This window comes from Arachis stenosperma, chromosome 6, assembly GCF_014773155.1.
Source record: "Arachis stenosperma cultivar V10309 chromosome 6, arast.V10309.gnm1.PFL2, whole genome shotgun sequence".
Lineage (NCBI taxonomy): Eukaryota > Viridiplantae > Streptophyta > Magnoliopsida > Fabales > Fabaceae > Arachis > Arachis stenosperma.
Window position 1 is genome coordinate 3,828,377 of NC_080382.1, and position 23,526 is coordinate 3,851,902.

The following is a 23,526-nucleotide window of genomic DNA, read 5'->3' on the forward strand; positions in this document are numbered from 1 at the left end:
GTCCCTTAATTTTGCATTCTCTTCCATGTTGATGTACTTTTCAGCCCTTTCTTGTACATCACTTAGAGAAACGGGGTGTCTTTTAGATATGGATTGTGAGAAGGGACCTTCTCTAAGTCCATTGACCAACCCCATTATGACTGCCTCTGTGGGCAGGTCTTGGATCTCTAAACATGCTTTATTGAACCTTTCCATATAGGCTCGTAAAGACTCTCCGACCTCCTGTTTTATTCCCAGGAGGCTCGGTGCATGTTTTACTTTGTCTTTCTGGATTGAGAACCTCATCAAGAACTTCCTTGAGAGGTCTTCAAAGCTAGTGATGGATCTCGGGGGAAGGCTATCGAACCACTTCATCGCTGCTTTCGATAGAGTGGTCGGGAAAGCCTTGCATCTCGTAGCGTCGGAGGCATCAGCTAGATACATCCGACTTTTAAAATTGCTCAGATGATGCTTTGGATCCGTGGTTCCATCATAGAGGTCCATATCAGGGCTTTTGAAGTTCCTCGGAACTTTTGCCCTCATTATGTCCTCACTGAAAGGATCTTCTCCGCCCGAGAGTTGATCTTCTTGTTCGTCGCGGGAGTTTTTGAGGGAGGATTCTAGCTGTAAGAGTTTTCTTTCTAACTCTTTTCGCCGTTCCATCTCCTCTTTGAGGTACCTTTCAGTTTCCTTCTGTTTCTCCCGCTCTTGCTCCAATTGTTCCAGGCGGCTATGGACCAATCCCATTAATTCAGCTACATGGGATGGTCCGCCTTTTTCTGATTCACGCCCATCTGAGGATTTTACCTTCGGATTCTTCATTCCGGAGGTACCCTCTCTGTGTTGGTCGTTATCTTGGTGTTGGGCAATGTCTTCATTGTCATTACCCATGTCTAGATTCTCTTGCTCAGAATCTGTTTCCACATGGCCTTCTTCGTGGGATCTATCCGCCATCGATGGATGATCTCTCGGGTCCCCGGCAACGGCGCCAATGTTACGGTGGGTAACCGGAGATTAAAATAGATAGATGGCGTTTGGTGGCCCAAGTGTATGAAGGAGGAGAACTCCGGGTGGATCTGCAACTCGGGAGGCTCCGTCCGACTTGTGCTCGCGAGTGAATGGGGGGTGGTACCTGCAAAGACACTCCGATGCCTAAGTTAGCAAGGGTGTAAGCAGGTCTAGAGAGTATTGGGCTTAGAGATACCTGAGGGGTGTCAGTGTATTTATAGTGGTGAGCCAATAACCACCGTTGGAGTAGTGCCGTATCTTTAGGGTGCTAACCGTCCCTATTATCTTGGGGAGGTTAAGATATGGCTTTATGAAGCGGTTAGAGAGATTTTAGGGGCGGTTACTCATTTGAATGAGTGTTTATCTGCCGGCTAACCTCACATCCGACTTCTTTATACCAAGTCGTGGTTGATACCGACTTCTTACGTGGAGGTCGGTACTTAGATAGGCTTAACCCTTTAGATTAGGCCTTTTAGTTGGACCTGGGCCTTTGTGTTGGCCAGGGTATGAACACCTATATTATGAGTTTCGTATTCTATGAAAAGTCATACATTGTGAGGACTCTTAGTTATATTCGTAAGAAACCGACATATCTCCTTTGTTTTTTCTATAATGTGAGTTAATACGCAACTAGTGTAAATAAACGTGTGTGATGCACGAAAAAATATTTATTTTTTATATTTATATTTAAAATATATTTTTTATTAATGTGATTATATATATTTGATGAATTATTTGGTAAAATTTTTATTAATGTGATCAAATGTTGTATCTTTTAAAAATGTGTGATGATTTAATTTACGGAGTACAAATCGGACAGTTCGATTTGTAAGAGGTGCAGAAATCGCACCGTTTGATTTTTGTGAGTGTCGTATTCTATAAAAGAGTCATACATTGTGAGGACTCCTTATCATATTGGTAAGTCAGAACTCAATCAAAACGTGACATATACAACCAAAATTTTTTCTGCCTGTTTTACCGGCATATATCCTTTGTTTTTTCTATAATGTGAGTTAATACGCAACTAGTGTAAATAAACGTGAGTGATGCACGAAATTTTTTTTTATTTTTTTATATTTATATTTAAAATATATTTTTTATTAATGTGATTATATATATTTGTTGAATTATTTGGTAAAATTTTTATTAATGTGATCTAATGTGGTATTTTTTTAAAATATGTGATGATTTAATTTACGGAGTACAAATCGGACCGTTCAATTTTTGTACTCGGACCGTTCGATTTGTATACTCCAATTTTTTTTTAATTTTTTAAACACAAATCGGAGGGTCCGATTTGTAAACCCCAAATTTTTTAAATTTTTAAACATGTCCAATTTATATACTTTTCATAGTTTTAAAAAACACTAAAAATTATCATGATATAACACTCATCCTATTTCTATATCTAAAATTTTTAGCCTATTTTATGAGTGTCTTGTTCTATGAAAAGTCATACATTGTAAGGACTCCTAGTTATATTCGTAAGTAAAATGTGACATATACTACCAAAATTTTTCTGGCTATTTTACCGGCATATATCCTTTGTTTTTTCTATAATGTGAGTTAATACGCAACTAGTGCAAATAAACGTGTGTGATGCAAGAAAAAATATTTATTTTTTTATATTTATATTTAAAATATATTTTTTATTAATGTGATTATATATATTTGATGAATTATTTGTTAAAATTTTTATTAATGTGATCTAATGTGGTATTTTTTTTTAAATGTGCGATGATTTAATTTACGGAGTACAAATTGGATCGTCCGATTTTTAAGAGGTTCAGAAATTGGACCGTTCGATTTTTGTACTCGGACCATCCGATTTGTATACTCCAATTTTTTTTAATTTTTTAAACACTAATCGGAGGGTCCAATTTGTAAACCCCAAACTTTTAAAATTTTTAAACACGTTCAATTTAAGTACTTTTCATAGTTTTAAAAAACTAAAAATTATCATGTTAAGATATAATACTCATCCTATTTTCATATTTAAATTTTTTAGCCTATTTTATGAGAGTCATATTCTATGAAAAGTTATACATTACGAGGACTCCTAGTCATATTCGTCAGTCAGAACTCAATCAAAATGTGACATGTAGGGCCAAAATTTTTTCTGCCTGTTTTATTGGCATATATCCTTTGTTTTTTCTATGATGTGAGTTAATGTGAGTTAATAGGCAACTAGTGTAAATAAACGTGTGTGATACACAAAAAAATATTTATTTTTTTATATTTATATTTAAAATATATTTTTTATTAATGTGATTGTATATATTTGATGAATTATTTGGTAAAATTTTTATTAATGTGATCTAATGTGGTATTTTTTTAAAATGTGCGATGATTTATTTTACGGAGTACAAATCAGACCGTCCGATTTTTAAGAGGTACAGAAATTGAACCGTTCGATTTTTGTACTCGAACCGTCCGATTTGTGTACTCCAAATTTTTTCAATTTTTTAAACACAAATCAGAGGATCCGATTTGTAAACCCCAAATTTTTAAAATTTTTAAACACGTCCAATTTATGTACTTTTCATAGTTTTAAAAAACACTAAAAATTATCAAGTGAAAATTTAACACTCATCCTATTTTCATATCTAAAAATTTTAGCCTATTTTATGAGTGTCGTATTTTATGAAAAGTCATATATTGTGAGGACTCCTAATCATATTCGTAATTCGAAACTCAATCAAAATATGACATATACCACTAACATTTTTTCTGCCTTTTTTATTGGTATATCCTTTGTTTTTTCTACAACGTGAATTAACACGCAACTAGTGTAAATAAACTTGTGATGCACAAAAAAATATTTATTTTTTTATATTTATATTTAAAATATATTTTTTTATTAATGTGATTATATATATTTGATGAATTATTTGATAAAATTTTTATAAAATGTGAATCTCAACTAAATTTTTTTATAATATATTAAAATAAATTTAAAAACAACTTCTTACGTTAAATTTAAAAATATTTTTATAATTAATTTTAATTTACTCATTAAATTCCACACAATAAAAATATTACACCGTTAAAGTTATTATAAATTTTTAATTTTTTTTTACTTAAAAGTCTTATTATATCTATAAGTTAAAAGCACAAAATTTTATTTTTAAATAAATTATATTTAAATAAACTAATTTAAATATGAATTGTATAATTATTATCTATTAAAAGTATGAATAATTTTTTTAAATATTTTTTTTGTTTGGTTCAAAGTAAAAAAGAATTTGGCAAAATTAGAGAATCTTCAATTGACTATAAAATAATATCTTTTTTTGAAGTAAATTATATATTCAGTGTCTAATTAATTTGAATTTAATTTTATTTTGACCGATGCTAAGGTTGATTATATCAAAAAAGTTTTAAATATTTTTTTTAAAATAAAGATATATTTAAATCTTTAATGATGTACTATATAGGGCACCCTTGTAAAATAATATGGAAAGAAATAATTAACTAAGAATTGTACATGATATATAATTGGTTTATTATTGATATATAAATTATAATTACTTCTGTTAATTAGATCAATTTGGATGTGAATTTTTTGTGTCCGCATTTTAAATTGTTTTACTCTCTACAATCGAAATATAACTCTAACTTTAAGTTTTCAAACTTTATGCGAGCATTACTTTGATATTTCTAATAAAATCATACCTAAATAAAAATAAAAAATAAAAAACATATGTAAAAACTTCAGATAATACTATATTTAATTATACATTAAACTAAATATTCAAACGTCATTAGTAGTTATGTCAATTGTTATATAATAAATTAATTCTCTAATTTTACAAAATTATGTATGATTAAAATACAACTTATATAAATCATGTTTAATGCATGTAATTAGTAAGAAATTAGTAATAAGAACATTGACTTGATGACTTATTATTAATGATAATAAAAGTATTAAAACGTATTTTGTATTATTAATTTTACTTTAACGTGTTATATCTCATTTATTGTGAACTAATATTGTATATTATAATTAGCACAAAATTAGGGTAAATTTGTTGTGATAGCGTTTGTTTTTAGAAATTGAGACTGAAATTAGTGGATTAAGATTCAATAGTGTATTTGGTGATAAGATGAATATAAAATTTTAGTCCTTTTAAAAAAATAAAAATTACAGGAGACTAAAAATTTTAAAGTCAAAGACTAAAACTTTAATAATATTAATGTATGTTCCTGTATCCTGTACGAGATAATACATTAAAATGTATGAAGTTTTTATTTTAAAAAAATTCAACAAAAAGATATATACTAATTTTCACTAAAAATATTTTATAAAGTTATAATTAAAATCAAAGTTTAACGATTTTTGATATTAAAAATATTATAAATAATTAATATTTATCTTAATCAATTTAGATTGATTAAGTAATTATCTCACTCGTCTGTTTATATAAGTATTAAGAGTTTAAATCTCAGCCGTGTATAACAATTCATTCTCAAACTATTTAAAACAAACTATGAATTTCAAAAAAAAATTGAAATGTTATTTTATTATATTTAATTTAAAAACTTTATTTAACATACTAATATATTTACTCTTCTGTCAGAGTCAATGCATTTAATTATAATGCTATTGAAATTAGAACAAAAAATATTACTTAACGATAGATAATAATATAATAACTTGATTCTTTAATTCAAGAAAAAATAATTATGTATAATTTAATGTATAATTTGAGTAATTTATGTTTAGTATAATTTATAATAAATTAGAATATTATTCTTTTAAAATAATATAATCATGTATTTTTTTTATTGTTAGGTGATTTAAAATATTAATACATACATTTTAATTTTAATAATATAAAAAAGGATAATTTATATCTTAAAAAATAATTTCAATAATAATAAAAAATATAATATTATTATATAAAATAATTAAAAAATAAAAATAAAATACTTTAATTTAAGAACTTACACTTATAAATAGTAAATGAAACACTCTATATATATAATTATATATAATGTTTATGGAGATATAAAAAAGAATCATTATAATTATTAAAAAAGCGTGACATAAAATATTATGATTATAGACAAATTTTAAAATAATTAATTATTAAATATTTATAAATAGAATAATTTAAGTTGATTTTCTAAAAATAAGTAACAAAAGAGAGAAACAAATATACTCGTACCAGAATACCGTGTCCCGTTAGCATACTTAAAGTAATATAATGATTGTAGAATAATATAATGATTTCATTCTTAAATTTATCCGTGAGCCTTACTGATAATAAAAGTCTTAAAATATGTCTTATATTCTTAATGTTATTGTAGCGTGTTATACTTTTATTAATGTGAACTAATGTTGTATATTATATTAGCACAAAATTAGAGTGAATTTTTTTGTGATAGTATTTATTTTCAAAGATTGAGACTGAAACTGAAGGATTGAGATTAAGTATGACAAGTTTAATTGAATAATATCACTAAAAAATAACACTCGCAGTTAGATTTTTATTCGAGGTTGTTTGACCTAATTTAATAACGAGTAAACTATTAAAATGATAAAAAAAATACTTACGAGACATTAATATTATGTTTAGCATAGTCCAAACTTTCAATTTTTTATTTCCTTTATTAGAATCACAAATATTATTTTTCCTCCACTTATGCGCTCATAATATTATTGCAATTCATATTATTTTATGACTTTTAATGAATAAGAACATTGATTTTATGGCTCATTATTAATGGTAATAAAAGTCTTAAAACGTGTCTTGTATTCTTAATGTTATTGTAGCGTGTTATACTCTCATTTATGTGAACCAATGTTGTATATTATATTAGCACAAAATTATAGTAAATTTTATGTGATAGTATTTGTTTTCAGAGATTGAAACTGAGACTGAAGGATTGTGATTAAGTATGACAAGTTCAATTAAATAATATCATTAAAAGATAACACTCGTAGTTAGATTTTTATTCGAGGTTGTTTTACTTAATTTAATAACGAGTAAACTATTAAAATGATAAAAAAATATTTAAGAGACATTAATATTTTGTTTAGGATAGTCCAAACTTTTTATTTTTATTTCATTTATTAGAATAACACACATTATTTGCTCTCCACTTATGCGCTCACACCATTGTTGCAATTCATATTATTTTATGACTTTTAATGAATAAGAACGTTGATTTTAAAGCTTATTATAATGGTAATAAAAGTCTTAAAATCTGTCTTGTATTCTTAATGTTACTGTAGTGTGTTATACTTTCATTTATGTAAACCAATGTTGTATATTATATTAGCACAAAATTAAAGTAAATTTTATGTGATAGTATTTGTTTTCAGAGATTAAGACCGAGACTGAAGTATTGAGATTAAGTATGACAAGTTCAATTGAATAATATCATTAAAAGATAACACTCACAGTTAGATTTTTATTCGAGATTATTTTACTAAATTTAATAACGAGTAAAGTATTAAAATGAAAAAAATATTTAGGAGACACTAATATTTTGTTTAGCATAATCCAAAGGTTTTATTTTTTATTTCATTTATTAGAATAACACACATTATTTTTCCTCAACTTATACGGTCATACCAATATTGCAATTCATATTATTTTATTGCTTTTAATGAATAAGAATATTGATTTTATGGCTCATTATTAATGGTAATAAAAGTCTTAAAACGTGTCTTGTATTCTTAATGTTACCGTAGCGTGTTACACTCTCATTTATGTAAAATAATGTTGTATAATATATTAGAACAAAATTATAGTAAATTTTATGTGATAATATTTGTTTTCAAAGATTGAAACTGAGACAGAAAGATTGAGATTACGTATGACAAGTTCAATTGAATAATATCATTAAAAGATAACACTAACAATTAAATTTTTATTCGAGGTTATTTGACCTAATTTAATTACGAGTAAACTACTAAAATGATAAAAAAATATTTAGGAGACTTTAATATTTTGTTTAGCGCAATCCAAACTTTCCATTTTTTATTTCATTTATTAGAATCACAAACATTATTTTCCCTCCACTTATGCGCTCATAATATTCTTGCAATTCATATTATTTTATGATTTTTTAATGAATAAAAAGGTTGATTTTATGACTCATTATTAATGGTAATAAAAGCCTTAAAACGTGTCTTGTATTCTTAATGTTACTGAAACGTGTTATACTCTCATTTATGTTAACCAATGTTGTATATCATATTAGCCTAAAATTAGAGTGAATTTTCTGTGATAGTATTTGTTTTCAGGGATTGAGAATGAGATTGAAAGATTGAGATTAAATGTGACAAGTTCAATTGAATAATATCATTAAAATATAACACTAGTAGTTAGATTTTTAATCGAGATTTTTTGACCTAATTTAATAACGAATAAACTATTAAAATGATAAAAAAATATTTAGGAGACATTATTATTTTGTCTAGTATAGTCCAAACTTTCTATTTTTTATTTTATTTATTAGTATAACACACATTATTTGCCCTCCACTTATGCGCTCATACCATTAGTGCAATTCATATTATTTTATGGCTTTTAATGAATAAGAACGTTGATTTTAAGGTTTATTATTAATGATAATAAAAGCCTTAAAACGTGTCTTGTATTCTTAATGTTACTGTAGCGTGTTATACTATCATTTATGTGACCAATGTTATATACCATATTAGCCCAAAATTAGAGTGAATTTTCTGTGATAGTATTTGTTTTCAGGGTTGAGACTGAGACTGAAGGATTGAGATTAAGTATGACGAGTTTAGTTGAATAACATCATTAAAAGATAACACTAACAGTTAGATTTTTATTCGAGGTTGTTTTACCTAATTTAATAACGAATAAACTATTAAAATGATAAAAAAAAATATTTAGGAGACATTAATATCTTGTTTAGGATAGTCCAAACTTTCTATTTTTTATTTCCTTTATTAGAATCACAAACATTATTTTCCCTCCACCTATGCGCTCATAACATTTTTGCAATTCATATCATTTTATGGCTTCTAATGAATAAAAGCATTGATTTTATAGCTCATTATTAATGGTAATAAAAGTCTTAAAATGTGTCTTGTATTCTTAATGTTACTGTAGCGTGTTATACTCTCATTTATGTGAACCAATGTTGTATACCATATTAGCCCAAAATTAGAGTAAATTTTCTGTGATAGTATTTATTTTCAGAGATTGAGACTGAGATAGAATGATTGAGATTAACTAAGAAAAGTTCAATTGAATAATCTCATTAAAAGATAACACTTGCAGTTAGATTTTTTTGAGGTTGTTTTACCTAATTTAATAACGAGTAAACTATTAAAATGAAAATAATATTTAGGAGATATTAATATTTTGTTTATGATAGTCCAAACTTTCTATTTTTTATTTCATTTATTAGAATAACACACATTATTTGCCCTCCACTTATCCGCTCCTACCATTATTGCGATTTATATTATTTTATGGCTTTTAATGAATAAGAACGTTGGTTTTAAGGCTTATTATTAATGGTAATAAAAGCCTTAAAATATGTCTTATATCCTTAATGTTATTGTAGTGTGTTATACTCTCATTTATGTGAACCAATGTTGTATATCATATTAGCCCAAAATTAGAGTGAATTTTCTATGATAGTATTTGATTTCAGAGATTGAGACTGAGACTGAATATTGAGATTAAGTATTTCAAATTCAGTTGAATAATATCATTAAAAGATAACACTAATAGTTAGATTTTTATTCGAGGTTATTTTACCTAATTTAATAACGAGTAAACTATTAAAATGATAAGAAAAATATTTAGGAGACATTAATATTTTGTTTAGGATAGTCCAAACTTTCTATTTTTTATTTCCTTTATTAGAATCACAAACATTATTTTTCCTCCACCTATGCGATCATAACTTTATTGCAATTCATATTATTTTATGGCTTCTAATGAATAAGAACATTGATTTATGGCTAATTATTAATGTTAATAAAAGCCTTAAAACTTGTCTTGTATTCTTAATGTTACTGTAATGTGTTATACTCTCATTTATGTGAACCAATGTAGTATACCATATTAGCCCAAAATTAGAGTGAATTCTCTGCGATAGTATTTGTTTTCAGAGATTGAAATTAAGACACAATGATTGAAATTAACTAAGAAAAGTTCAATTGAATAATCTTATTAAAAGATAACATTCGCAGTTAGATTTTTATTCGAGGTTATTTTACCTAATTTAATAACGAGTAAACTATTAAAATGAAAAAAAAATATTTAGGAGACATTAATATTTTGTTTTTGATAGTCTAAACTTTCTATTTTTTTATTTCATTTATTAGAATAACACACATTATTTGTCCTCCACTTATGCGCTCCGACCATTATTGCAATTCATATATATTATTTTATGGCTTTTAATGAATAAGAACGTTGGTTTTAATGCTTATTATTAATGGTAATAAAAACCTTAAAATATGTCTTATATTCTTAATGTTACTGTAGCGTGTTATATTCTCATTTATGGAACCAATGTTGTATATCATATTAGCACAAAATTAGAGTGAGTTTTGTGTGATAGTATTTATTTTTAGAGATTGAGCCTGAGACGGAAGGATCGAGATTAAGTATGAAATGTTCAACTGAATAATATCATTAAAAGATAATACTCGCAGTTAGATTTTTTTCGAGGTTGTTTTACCTAATTTAATAACGAGTAAACTATTAAAATGATAAAAAATATTTAAGTGACATTAATATTTTGTTTAGGATAGTCCAAAATTTCTATTTTTTATTTAATTTATTAGTATAACACACATTATTTGCCCTCCACTTATGCGCTCATACCATTAGTGCAATTCATATTATTTTATGACTTCTAATGAATAAAAACGTTGATTTTAAGGCTTATTATTAATGGTAATAAAAGTCTTAAAACGTGTCTTGTATTCTTAATGTTACTGTAGCGTGTTATACTCTCATTTATGTGAACCGATGTTGTATGTATATTATATTATCACAAAATTATAGTAAATTTTATGTGATAGTATTTATTTTAAGAGATTGAGACTGAGACAGAAGAATTGAGATTATGTATGACAAATTTAATCGAATAATATCATTAAAAGATAACACTAGCAATTAGATTTTTATTCGAGGTTGTTTGACCTAATTTAATCACGAGTAAACTACTAAAATGATAAAAAAATATTTAGGAGACATTAATATTTTGTTTAGCACAGTCCAAACTTTCTATTTTTTATTTCATTTATTAGAATCACAAAGTAGTGATATCTATTTTTCGGATTGACTTTTTTTACTAAATATTTTAATCATGCAAGATTTAATTCATGGCAAACTATATGTGACTAAACCCTAATTCCTTAGACCTTTTTAGTCTCCTCTAAAATTCATCAACTGCTAATTCCTTGGTCACTTAATTCCAATTAGAGGGTGAAGTTCAATTCTAGTTTATATGCCACAAAGACTCTAATTACCCAAATATAAGAGGATTATACGTTACGTATCCTGTTAAGTCCAGATAATTAGAATTTAGGAGAATATGTTTTCAAGTTGTTGTTCAAGTAAAGAGCTTTTCCAAGTTATACAAGAACTCAATTAGAACCAATGTCATACTTCCGTTCCACCCAGATTCATAAAATAAAGAACGAAAATAATTTTTGAAATATAAATCAGTACATGAATTAAAATAGAAAAATAATAGTATCAATCCATACAATAGATAGAGCTCCTAACCTTAACAGTGGAGGTTTAGTTGCCATGGTTCAGAGAGAAAACTAGGATTCGTAAAAACTGTAAAATTGCGGAATGAGGTAGAAGAGAAGAGATGAGCCCAAAGGGCTGATTCTTTTCCATTTTATATCTAATCCTAATAAATGCAAAATATATTTTCTAAACTAAATAATATATTTTCCTAGTTATAAATAAAATAAAAATTTAATCAGATTTTAATCGAAGGATTTGTGCAACCTTTGTTGAACGAGGTTGGAGACCACCAATTGCATTAGGGTTGGCACCAAACTTGGAAGAATCCAAGTTCGGCGTGGAGTGGACAGCATATATTCCCTTGGCATTCTTCATTTTGGCGCCAAACTTGGAAGAATCCAAGTTTAGCGTGGAGATTGTGCGCACTGCTTTCTTTGGAGTCTTCATGCTGGCGCCGAACTTGAGAAAACTCAAGTTCGGCGTGGAGATGGCAGCGCAAGCCTTTCTTGGAGCCTTTGATTTGGTGCCGAACTTGAGAAAACTCAAGTTTGGCGTGGAGATGGCAGTGTGAATTCTCCTTGGAGCTTCTTGGTGGCGCCAAATTTGGGGAATCCAAGTTTGGCATGGAGTGATCCATACAAAATGGAAGAAAATGGTATACTATTATATATCGTTGGAAAGCTCTGAAAGTTAGATTTCCAATGCTGCTAAAAACATATCAATTGGATCTCTGTAACTCAAGTTATTTTTGTTTGAGTGCAAGGAGGTCGGGGTTGACAGCATCATTCGTTTTCTTCCTTTTTTGCTACAAAACTTTGTCAAATCCATTCGAATGCTACCTGAAATAAACAGAAATTGCAAACAACTCAAAGTAGCATTCATAGTGGCTAAAGGTAATTAAATCTTGATTAAATTCAACAATTTGAATGCAAATTCACTAGGAAAAAGATAGAGAAGATGCTCACGCATCACACATCCAAGAGCTTGTGCCATGGTGCATGCTTTTTGCCGATGATATATTCCTTATGAGAGAGTCAAGGAAAGACCTAAATAAGAAGTTGGACTTATGGAGAGAAGCTCTAAAAGTGTATGATCTGTGCATAAGCCAAAGCAAGATGGAATATATGGAATGTAAGTTCGGTCTGAAAAGGAAAAATCCTAATATAAAGGTGAAATTGGAGAAAACATCCTACAAAAATTTAAAAGTTTTAAGTATCTTAGATGCATCATATAGGATAATGGAGAGATTAAACAGGATGTAAATCATAGGATCCAAGCAGGTTGGTCAAAATGACGGAGTGCATCTGGTTTTATATGCGACAAAAAAGTGCTTTTAAAACTTAAAGGTAGATTCTATCGCACTGCTATAAGACTGGTTATGCTTTATAGTACGGAGTGTTGGGCGGCCAAAGGGGAGCACGAACATAAGTTGAGTGTGACAGAGATGAAGATGTTGAGATGGATGAGTGGTCATACGCGATTGGATAAAATAAGGAACGAAAATATAAGGGAGAGAGTTGGAGTAGCACCAATTGTGAAAAAGATGGTAGAATCGCGTCTCAGGTGGTTTGGACACATGAGAAAAAGACTGACAGAACACCCAGTTAGAAGAGTGGATGAGATGGAAGATGGACAAATGGTGAAAGGTAGAGGAAGACCTAAGAAGACAATCCATGAGGTGGTCAAACGAGATCTACATGTAAATGATCTCTTTGTAAACATAATACATGACATAGCTCAATAGCGCTGTGCCGCCGTTTGATTCATGTAGTCGACTCCACCTAATAAGACAATGCTTTGTTGTTGTTGTTATATACATAATAAAATATCATATAATAATACTGATTGGTAGTATGTTTCTTAAAATTTCTTCCTAATTAGAGCAAACCCATTTTCTTCTACTTATGTTGAGGCTAAATAGAAGATAGAAGTAGTTAGTAAGCAAGCAAAACATGAAAATCTATTATTATTTAGTGTAAATAAATTTCACTTTTTTTTTTAATAAAATTTAGAATAAACACTTAACTCGATCTTTGTCCATTTTTTATGAAGGATAAAGCAATTTCTATTAAAAAAACATTTTAATCATAAACCTTTTTATTTTGAACAATACGATTTCTCTATTAAAAAGTTTGCGATAATTACTCTTGTAGAAATCTTACATATATTTTATGGAAGGTTTTATTTTGTATTTTGTGGAGGTTTAACCTCCCCTTCCCCAAAATTTTTTTAACAATATGATCAACTATGACCATAGGCCATTATTTATTAGTTATTACCACCATTAGTGGCTTCTCCTAAGTTTCCAATTTTTTAGTTTAACTATCTTTTAATTATTAATTTTTCTCTCTTCTTAACTTATATTTTTTATGTTCGCCGCTTCTAAAAAAATTTCTAACTCGGCCCCTGACCACCATCTTCTTCATCTTCATTATTATCACTTCTACTTCTATATATCTATTGTGTAATCATATTTTATCATCATTGTTATCTCCTTTATCGTCATCATCACTAATACCAATATCATCAACATTAATATTTTCTTTTTTATTCCTTATTCGATGTTTTTTTTTTTAGTTTTCATACCACAATTATTTTTTTTTCTTATGACATCATTTTCATCAATAATCTTTCTCCACTTACCTACTATTAGTAAAAGAATTTTTCAAAAACAAAATTATTAATAGTTTGTGAAAGTTTAAAATTTTCACAAATTACAAATAAAACTCTCACAAAATTAATTTTTATTACTATTTAACGTTTTTTAATAGAGAGATCGTATTGTCTTAAAATAAAAAGGTTGAAGTCTGAAGTGTTCATTTTTTTAGACAAAAATTACCTTATTCTTCATGAAAATAGACAAAGATCAAATTGAGTATTTACTCTAAAATTTAAAAAATATAACTTACGGTTAATCTGATTTAATTTTATTTTTATTATTTAAAATAAATTTTAATTCTATCTCTATTATTAACCTTTTGTAAATCAATAAACAGTCAAATTTTCCCTATTTTATCCTTGTACACGTCATCCTTATCATCCTCAACAACTTTACCCTTAAAAAGGGGTATTTTCTTGTGTCAATCAAAGATTTGAAGTAGAGTAATAGCAAGTCTTGTCATTTTTCTTCATTAACACAGCTACTGGACCCCTTATGTATAAGAGTACTGATAAAATTATATAACACCCCCATAGAGTCTTCAAAATCTGTTAAAAAAGGTTCAAGAACACACAGAAAATTTCTGCATGCGCAAAAGACTTTTCAAGAATATACAAACAGGTCTACTGCATGAGTCTCTGCCTGGAACATGCAGGAACTACAACCATCACCTTTTGACCAAAATATTGATTTTGAATCTCGGTAGAAGTCTAATCAAAACACACTAAATTTGTTGGTTCAGTGACCCCAAATTACACATTGATGTTTTTATTGTCACTTCATATATAGTTTCTAGTATTAAGCTCTGCCTTTGCCTCTGTGTACCTTAGGATGCGCTTGTTTTCAAGAATAAGACAGGACAAGATTGAGAATAAGATATAATAAGACACTGATGGATAGAGATACAAAATTTTATATTTTTGTATTTTGTTTGATGATAAACTAGAACAAAGTATAAAAATTTAATTTATTCTCATTTTTTTATTCAAAAAAATTTGAAATGAAAAATATAATAATAAAAAATATAATTATGAAAAATTAACAAGAATAATAAAAAAAAAGTTGTCATTGTTAGTGTTTCCGTGTCTAGATGGACACAAAATACACTAATTTAGTATCTCTGGACATATTGTCTCTATCCATATCTCCTCTGTCAAACATAATTTTATGTCTCTGCGTTCTTGTCTCAGTGTCCTATCTCTATAAACAAACGCAGTCTTAATTAACAGAATTATAAGTTGTAACTTGTAACATGTCCGATAGATCCTACAATGTGACAGTGACATTGTACAAAAAGAAATAACAAAGAATATTGTGGACAAATTAAGGGGGGGACTAGTGAAAGCAAGCACTCCTAAGTCCTAAGATCTTGAGTTGTTTCCATTTCCATTGTCTATACTATAGTTGCTACTTGCTAGAGCGAGAGATTCAAGGCAGTAAATAAGAAAAAGAAGGCCAAGAAAACATTAAAAGAGGCTAAACAAAGTTTTATTAGTGAGCTTAATTAGGCCCACAACAGCAACGGGGACCAAGAACAACTTACGATGCATTGCATGTGAGTCTCAAGCAAAAATAGGACAAACACAAGACCAGAATGTCTTCTAAATTTTATCATAAACTCACTAATATAAACGCATATGGGATATGGCACCCCTAGTATGGTCCACAAAGCTGACAAACTCACAAAAGCCTTTAATAAAATTTAACGGTTATAAAAAAAAATTAAACTTCACTTTTTTAGCTTTCTTGTCTAAAATTTAATCCTGGTTTTTAGGAATGAAATATATTTTTAATAATTATAAAAAATTAATAAAAGACTAACGTAAAGTAGTTTAAAGGAAGACCGCAAAAAATGGTTAATAGATTTATTTTTTCTGTTATTTTAAGTGTTTGATTAAAAAGAAATCAAATGATCTTTTAAAACAAATATTTATGAAAGTCGTTGTTACATCGATTAAAAATTACAAGCGAAGTATTATCAATTTTAATATATATTTGTTGATGATAATAGTAGAGATAATGCAGGAGTGAACAATTATCAATTTTAATACTTGTTGATGATAATGGGAGAGATAATCCAAAAGTGACCAATATGTTTTACATTTTTAGTTTTAAGATTTATCTATTACGTGTTTTAAGAGAAAATTTTCATTGAAAATATAATAAATTTAAATTTTTAACATATTTATTTTGTATTCATTAAATGAAAATATTTAAAATCTTTTACTAGTAGTAAGTTTATTATATGTTTTAAAGACACATATTAACTAAATCCTTAATTTTATCACTTTTATGTTTTTTTATTGTTCTTTTTTTCTTGTTCTATTTTAGTAAATTGAACTCTTTTATTTTAAAAAATATTCAACGATATATTATTTTGCATTCCTTAATTATCACTTATTTTATTTTGTATTCTAATTACTGTTAGAACAATTGAGTAATATTTTATATAAATATAATAAGTATATAATTATAGATGTTATATATATTAAGTTAAATAAGATAATTTTGACTATTATCTCCATAATATAATCGAACTTTTAATTAATCAACTTTTTTATTGTAAAATTATTTTTTTTAACTCTTAATTTTTTGAAGGGTGTAATATTTAGAATTAAAATTTAGGTATAAAATTTAGAATTTAAAATTTAAAATACTAAAATAATTACAAAAAATTAATTGATATTAAAAAAATTAATTTCCTAATTAAACTCATATCCTAGTTAACCAAAATTAAATAAATAGCCCTGTGAATATAAGCCCTCACCATTTTAACAGTGCTAATGTAAAGATATAATCAATTAGTAATTTATCCTTCAAGTATATAACGAGATTGGGTTAATTACCAAATAATGCATTATGCATGGTAGTATGTTTTTGCAATTAACAAAGTTTATGATCAAATGGTATTTAAATGTAAGATAGAACTCATATAATGGAGAAAATATCAACGCATGACAAAGCTTGTTCCTTGTAGAGTGCTTAGGAAACCCCACGGCATACTAAGACTTCGTCTAAACCGCCACAACTTGGAAATTCGACTGCAAAGTGAAGGACAAAGACAAACACATCTTAGCTTCTTGTTAGATATTTTAATTTTATTCTAAATAAAATTCTCTAGATTAACAAACGTGAATAAATTAATTTAAATTAAAATTTTTTATTTTAATTATAAAGGACTAATTTAAAAATAATATATTTACATCTGTCTTTCTAACAAATTTTATTAATATTTTTTTAAGTATTAATTTATCCAAAATGTACTTAAATTTTCCGAGATTTATTTATCACTTTATTAATAAAAAAAACACATTGCTATAAAATACTTATGCCTCCAAAGGACTAATAATTCATCGTTAATTTTATCAAATCAAAAGAACAAAGACTGACCCTTACTAATAATTTCGCATCTACAATTTTATTGGAAAATTTGAAAATTTTCGTCTAACTTGACGTTAATCTCTTTCGAGTATTCTCCCACAATTATTATAATTCTGCCTTATTTGTTTGCCCTGCTTTAAAGAGTTAGTTATAGGGTTATAATTAGTCTCTCACAAATAGCATTGGAATATTTGCTATATATTCTCAAGCGAAATTCTTGCACATAAGAAAGTTTTTCATTTGAAGTTTCATTGCAATCAATAACAAGTATTTCAGCGTACGCGTACGTAAACAATGATGGTTCATGATGAACTCTTGTGAAGCCAGTAACTAGAAACGAAATCATGCTAGGTATGCATGTAATTATCGCTTTAAGTTACTGCAATTTGTTAATCTCTTTGATACTAGTTAACTCGACCATTTATTTCTCATTATATTCACTTGTTTTAATTAAAAAGTTAGTCCTAAAACAATTTTGAGGGACACAGTTTTTCACTTTTTCTTCTTAATTATTAAGAAGTGAATAAAATAATGGAAGCCTATTTTAGAGGAATGTTAGGAGGCCATCAGATTTTGTAATTTGTAACCATCAATTAATTATTATTGATGTTTTTAATGATGTGAGATTACATCTAATAGTATGAGACTACTTATTTTTTTTACTGGTTAAATGTTGGTTAAAATTTAGTAAAAGTGTTAGTTCCTAAACTTTCCTATTTGTAAATACTACAAAGTATAAACAACATTTTTTAAAGTTTAGATATCGTTTTTTTATTTTATTATAATTACAAAATTAAAGTAACTTTAAACTTATGTTAAAAGTTTTTATTTTTTATATAATTATTCAAACTAAAGCAGATGTTACTAAAAAGAGAGCTTGAACAAAAAAAAAGTAAAATAACAAATAAGTTTTTAAAGATCTACACTTTAGACATATTAGAATTAAAAAAAATATGAATGGAGTTTTTTACAATAGCAAATATAGATATATTACTATCATATTAACTCCCATAATCAATGTAAAAAAATTTAATTTGAACATAGATTATTCACATTTATTATCATAAAAAATTTACTAGTACTTTTTTTTAAAATTAATTTATTCAAAATATAAATTCTAAAAAATTTATTTACCATTTTACTAAAAAAAAAAGGAGAGGAAGAAAGCATGAATGATTTACCCTTGCTGGAGCTACAATCAAGAGCCATGAGAAAAGTAATCTTGCAGGGGGATCCTCTTCAAAGTAACTAACTCATCAACAAAGTAAACTAAATTGAGTTAGTTCCACCGAACATGGCAAGGCATAAAAGTAAATGGGATTATTACTCTCTAAATAAAAAACAAGGAATTATATTTAATCATTTAATCCCGTTTCTTCACTACTGCAAATGCAACGCACAACAACCACCACCACATTATTACAATGACTAATGGTAATATAAAAGTTGTTTTACTATTTCTAAAATTTGAGTGTAAAACTTTTAAATTAATGGCATAACAGTAGTATATTGCATTATATTAGTTAATTAATTAATATAATGTTAATTAATTAATTAATTAATTAATAAGTTTTTAAATAACTCTCCTAGATTACAGTTTTAACTTTTAAGAAGACCCTTGTCAGAGAAAATATAGGAGGCGAGTCCAGCGGGAGTCCCCCTCTCTTTCCTTTTGAGTTGTGTTGTCCCTTTTCACCATTTAATGGTCCATCCAATCCTCACCGTCAGATCCCATCTTCCTCTTTCATATCCACCGTCCGATCACCTTTTCTTTCCTCTTCTTTTCTTTTTCTTTTTTCTTTTTTTTTTTCAAACAATTTGGGGAACTTTGAAGTTCGAAGTTGAAGGAAGAGGAACAACCCTAAGAAGCTGAAGCGGGAGCTACTACAATCATTCACACTGAACTAGATCGCTCTGTTTCTCTCTCAATTTTGCTGTGATAATTCAGAGTCAGGTACGTAGTACTTTTTTTTTTTTCTCTTGGATTCTTGTTTGCTGAAAACTCATTCGGAAATTCATGCAAACTAAAAGACACTAATCATTCACGGATCTTTCACTTCTTCCTCTTCCATTGATGCAGACACTTTAACTTTACCCTCCCAAATGCTACCAAATTTTCTAGGTTTACTCTCTATCTTCCCAACTCCCCCCTGTCAATTTCTCAAATTTGTTGCTTTCAACTTCATCAACCTGCTCTATAATTTATTTATTTATTTAAAATTATATATATTTTTTTACCCCATGTTACTCGTTGCGGTTACAATTGGAGGGGTGCTGCTAAGAACCGCGGAGTGGGTGGAATTGATCTTAGCTTATACTATGCATAAATCCTTGTTTGTTACTGTTACTGTTCGGTGGTTCTCGACTCAGTTTTTTTTTTTTTTTTTTTTTTGCAGATTTAATTTGATTTGATTGGAGCTCCTTTTCCATGGACCGCAAGATCACCCCCTTGCACGCTTGTACTTGGGAGTTCGAGTTCGAATTTTGGGGGGAGAATCAGGAATGGTGAAGGAATTTGAAGCAAAGCACAGTTCCCCAAAATATTATATTTATTGTTGTTCTTTCTTCAAAAAAATTTTGCCCAGTTCAAGTAGTCCCTGCCAATTTAATAGTGGAGCTTCATCGTGGCAGGGGAGAGCAACAAATTTATACTACTATTCAAGTAGGCACAAGTTACCCCGTTTTGGTGGTCTTCCCTAGTCAATTTAAACCATGGCAATTGCTTACTGTTTGTGAATCGTAAAAGCAAAGCAATGGTGTGAGTGAGGCCTGTGGCAATTCTGCATCGTAACACAAGATTGACCAACCATGGAAACAAATGGAATTGTTCATGATGGTAGTATAGGAGGGGCTAGGAGAGAAAAGAGAGAGATAGGGGACAAATCAGTGGAAGATTTAGCTAAATATGCACATAGTCCTGCCCACTTGGCTGTTGCCAGGCGCGACCATGTTGCCTTACAGCGCATTGTTTCCACCCTGCCTAGGCTTGCCAAGGCTGGTGAGGTGAATACAGAGGCTGAATCTCTTGCCGCTGAGCTTCGAGCGGATGAGGTCTCTGCAGTTATTGATCGACGTGATGTTCCTGGCAGGGAGACCCCTCTTCACCTTGCAGTACGTCTCAGAGATCCAATCTCTGCTGAGATATTGATGGCTGCAGGCGCAGATTGGAGTCTTCAGAATGAGAATGGTTGGAGTGCTCTCCAAGAAGCAGTGTGCACCAGGGAGGAAGCAATTGCCATGATTATTGCGCGGCATTATCAACCTCTGGCTTGGGCTAAATGGTGTCGTAGACTTCCCCGCATCATTGCTTCGGCAGCTCGCATACGTGACTTTTATATGGAGATAACTTTCCATTTTGAGAGCTCTGTCATTCCTTTTATTGGACGCATAGCTCCTTCAGACACATATCGCATCTGGAAGCGTGGTTCTAATCTTCGTGCTGATATGACACTTGCTGGTTTTGACGGTTTACGCATCCAACGATCAGACCAGACATTTTTGTTTCTTGGAGATGGATATGCTTCTGAGGATGGTAATGTAACTCTGCCACCTGGTTCTTTGATTGCTCTTTCTCATAAAGAAAAGGAAATAACAAATGCTTTGGAAGGTGCTGGTACACAACCAACCGAAGCTGAAGTTGCTCATGAAGTTTCCTTGATGTCTCAGACAAATATGTATAGGCCGGGTATTGATGTTACGCAGGCTGAGCTTATTCCCCATTTAAATTGGAGGCGCCAAGAGAAGACTGAGATGGTTGGGAACTGGAAGGCAAAAGTTTATGACATGCTTCATGTGATGGTTAGTGTGAAATCAAGACGGGTGCCAGGTGCTATGTCAGACGAAGAGCTTTTTGCTGTGGAGGATGGAGAAAGTATGATAAATGGGGAAAACAATGATGAGTATGATGATGTATTGACTGCTGAGGAAAGAATGCAACTGGATTCTGCACTACGTATGGGGAATCCTGATATGGTGTGTGATGATGAGGAACATGGAGACAGTCAAGAAAATGGCTCAGCAGCTACCTTTGAGAATCCTGAAGCCAATGGTGTGGTTAAAGAGAAGAAGAGTTGGTTTGGTTGGAACAAGAAAAACATCAAGAGTAGCAGTGATGATCCTGAGGAGTCAAAAACTTTGAAGAAAGTTTCGAAGTTTGGCTCAGAAGGTAGCAACCAGAAGTCAAGTGATCAGCAAAAGTCAGCATCTGACTTGAAGGAAGATAATGGAGACACTAGGAAGGGAAAAGACAAAAGCAATAAGAAGAAGAAGAAGAAAGGAACAGCCACCGAGTCTAAGAATGAGAGTGAGTATAAAAAAGGTTTAAGACCTGTCTTGTGGTTAACACCAGATTTCCCTTTGAAAACGGATGAGCTTTTGCCTCTACTTGACATCTTAGCAAATAAGGTTAAGGCTGTTAGAAGACTGAGGGAGCTTTTGACAACTAAGCTTCCTCTTGGAACTTTTCCCGTCAAGGTAATCATATTTTACCATAATAACTATAGGTTTTTAATCTTTTAGGCATCATTTTTCTGTACATTGCATTATTTTTGGAGTTGGCAACTTAAAGCTTCAGAATATTGAGGAAATTCATGTGACTTGACTCTGTTTCTATTGTTTGGTTATTCTTGTACTGGTATTTGTGCATGACATGACATGATACTGCTGTTAGTGTTATCTATCATAGTCTGAGTAAAACAATGAATTGGAGCGGTTTGCCCCTTTCATTTTTTCGTTTCGTTTTGATTAATTGCTTGACAAGTAGTTCTGGCCATGTTTTGACTTCTCACTTCATGGATTTCATTTGCTAATTTGATTTAGATTTCAAGCTATACTATACTAAACATAAGTTACTAAAATGCGAGTGGAGTGCCTGATTTCTGCCTGTCTGGGTCTTAACCTGATGGTTAATTGGTTTGTCATTGTCAGTGTTGTTATACAAAGGCTTCTGTTTTTTAACGATAATAATCTCTGGTGCCACTCAGGTTGCTATCCCAATAGTCCCTACCATTCGGGTTCTCGTCACCTTTACAAAGTTTGAGGAGCTTCAGCCAGCAGAGGAGTTTTCAACTCCACTCTCCAGCCCAGCACATTTCCAGGATGCGAAATCCAAGGAACCGGAGGGTTCAACATCGTGGATTTCATGGATGAAAGGAAGTCGCGGAGGGCAGTCCAGCGACTCCGATAGTCACAGATACAAAGATGAAGTTGACCCTTTCAACATACCTTCGGACTACAAATGGGTGGATGCCAATGAGAAGAAACGCAGAATGAAGGCTAAGAAAGCCAGAAGTAAGAAAAATAAGAAGCAGACAGCAGCAAGAGGCAGTGAGGGTGGTGCTTTGCATCAAGGAACTGAAGACCTTGAAGAATAATAGTAACAACATGGATTCACGGTCTCTGGGTATATTTCCACTTTCATAATTGTTGCACAAAGAGTCTTTTTTTGTGCAAACAGCCACAGCTGACTTTCTCATTCTGCATTGGATTGTTTCTCCAAGAATATTCTACTAGAGATTTCTTGGGCAACCAATTGTTTGTTACTAGCTAAGAAAAATGTGCCTTTATTTTTTTATTTCTTCTCAAGTTTGGCGAAGAAAGCTTTTTCTTCTAGAAATTGTTGTATTGTCATGTGAAGTGAAAATTGAAGAGGAAGAGTTTATACTCCTCCTTCAATCGCGTGGCTTCATTCTAATTTTCATTAGTCACCAATATTTGTATCTACACCTATGTCAATGATTATCTAGATTACACTTTTGAGAGTGGCATTCTCTTCATTGTTTGTTGTTC

At 29.6% G+C, this 23,526-nt stretch overlaps 1 protein-coding gene across 1 annotated transcript; it reads left to right on the forward strand.

Annotated features, from left to right (window-relative positions):
• The first annotated feature begins 19,539 nt into the window (after window positions 1-19,539).
• On the forward strand, window positions 19,540-23,513 carry LOC130933059 (uncharacterized). Its single transcript, XM_057862559.1, has 3 exons — window positions 19,540-19,693; window positions 20,136-22,212; window positions 22,722-23,513. Exons 2-3 carry the CDS (start codon window positions 20,548-20,550, stop codon window positions 23,109-23,111), a joined length of 2,055 nt encoding a protein of 684 aa, XP_057718542.1. The 5' UTR covers window positions 19,540-19,693; window positions 20,136-20,547; the 3' UTR covers window positions 23,112-23,513.
• Window positions 23,514-23,526: the final 13 nt, after the last annotated feature.

Coding starts and splice junctions, on each gene's coding strand:
- LOC130933059 (XM_057862559.1), top strand. CDS start 20,548: ATGGAAACAAATGGAATTGTTCATGATGGTAGTATAGGAGGGGCTAGG. Junction 22,213..22,721: donor TTGGAACTTTTCCCGTCAAG/GTAATCATATTT, acceptor GGTGCCACTCAG/GTTGCTATCCCAATAGTCCC.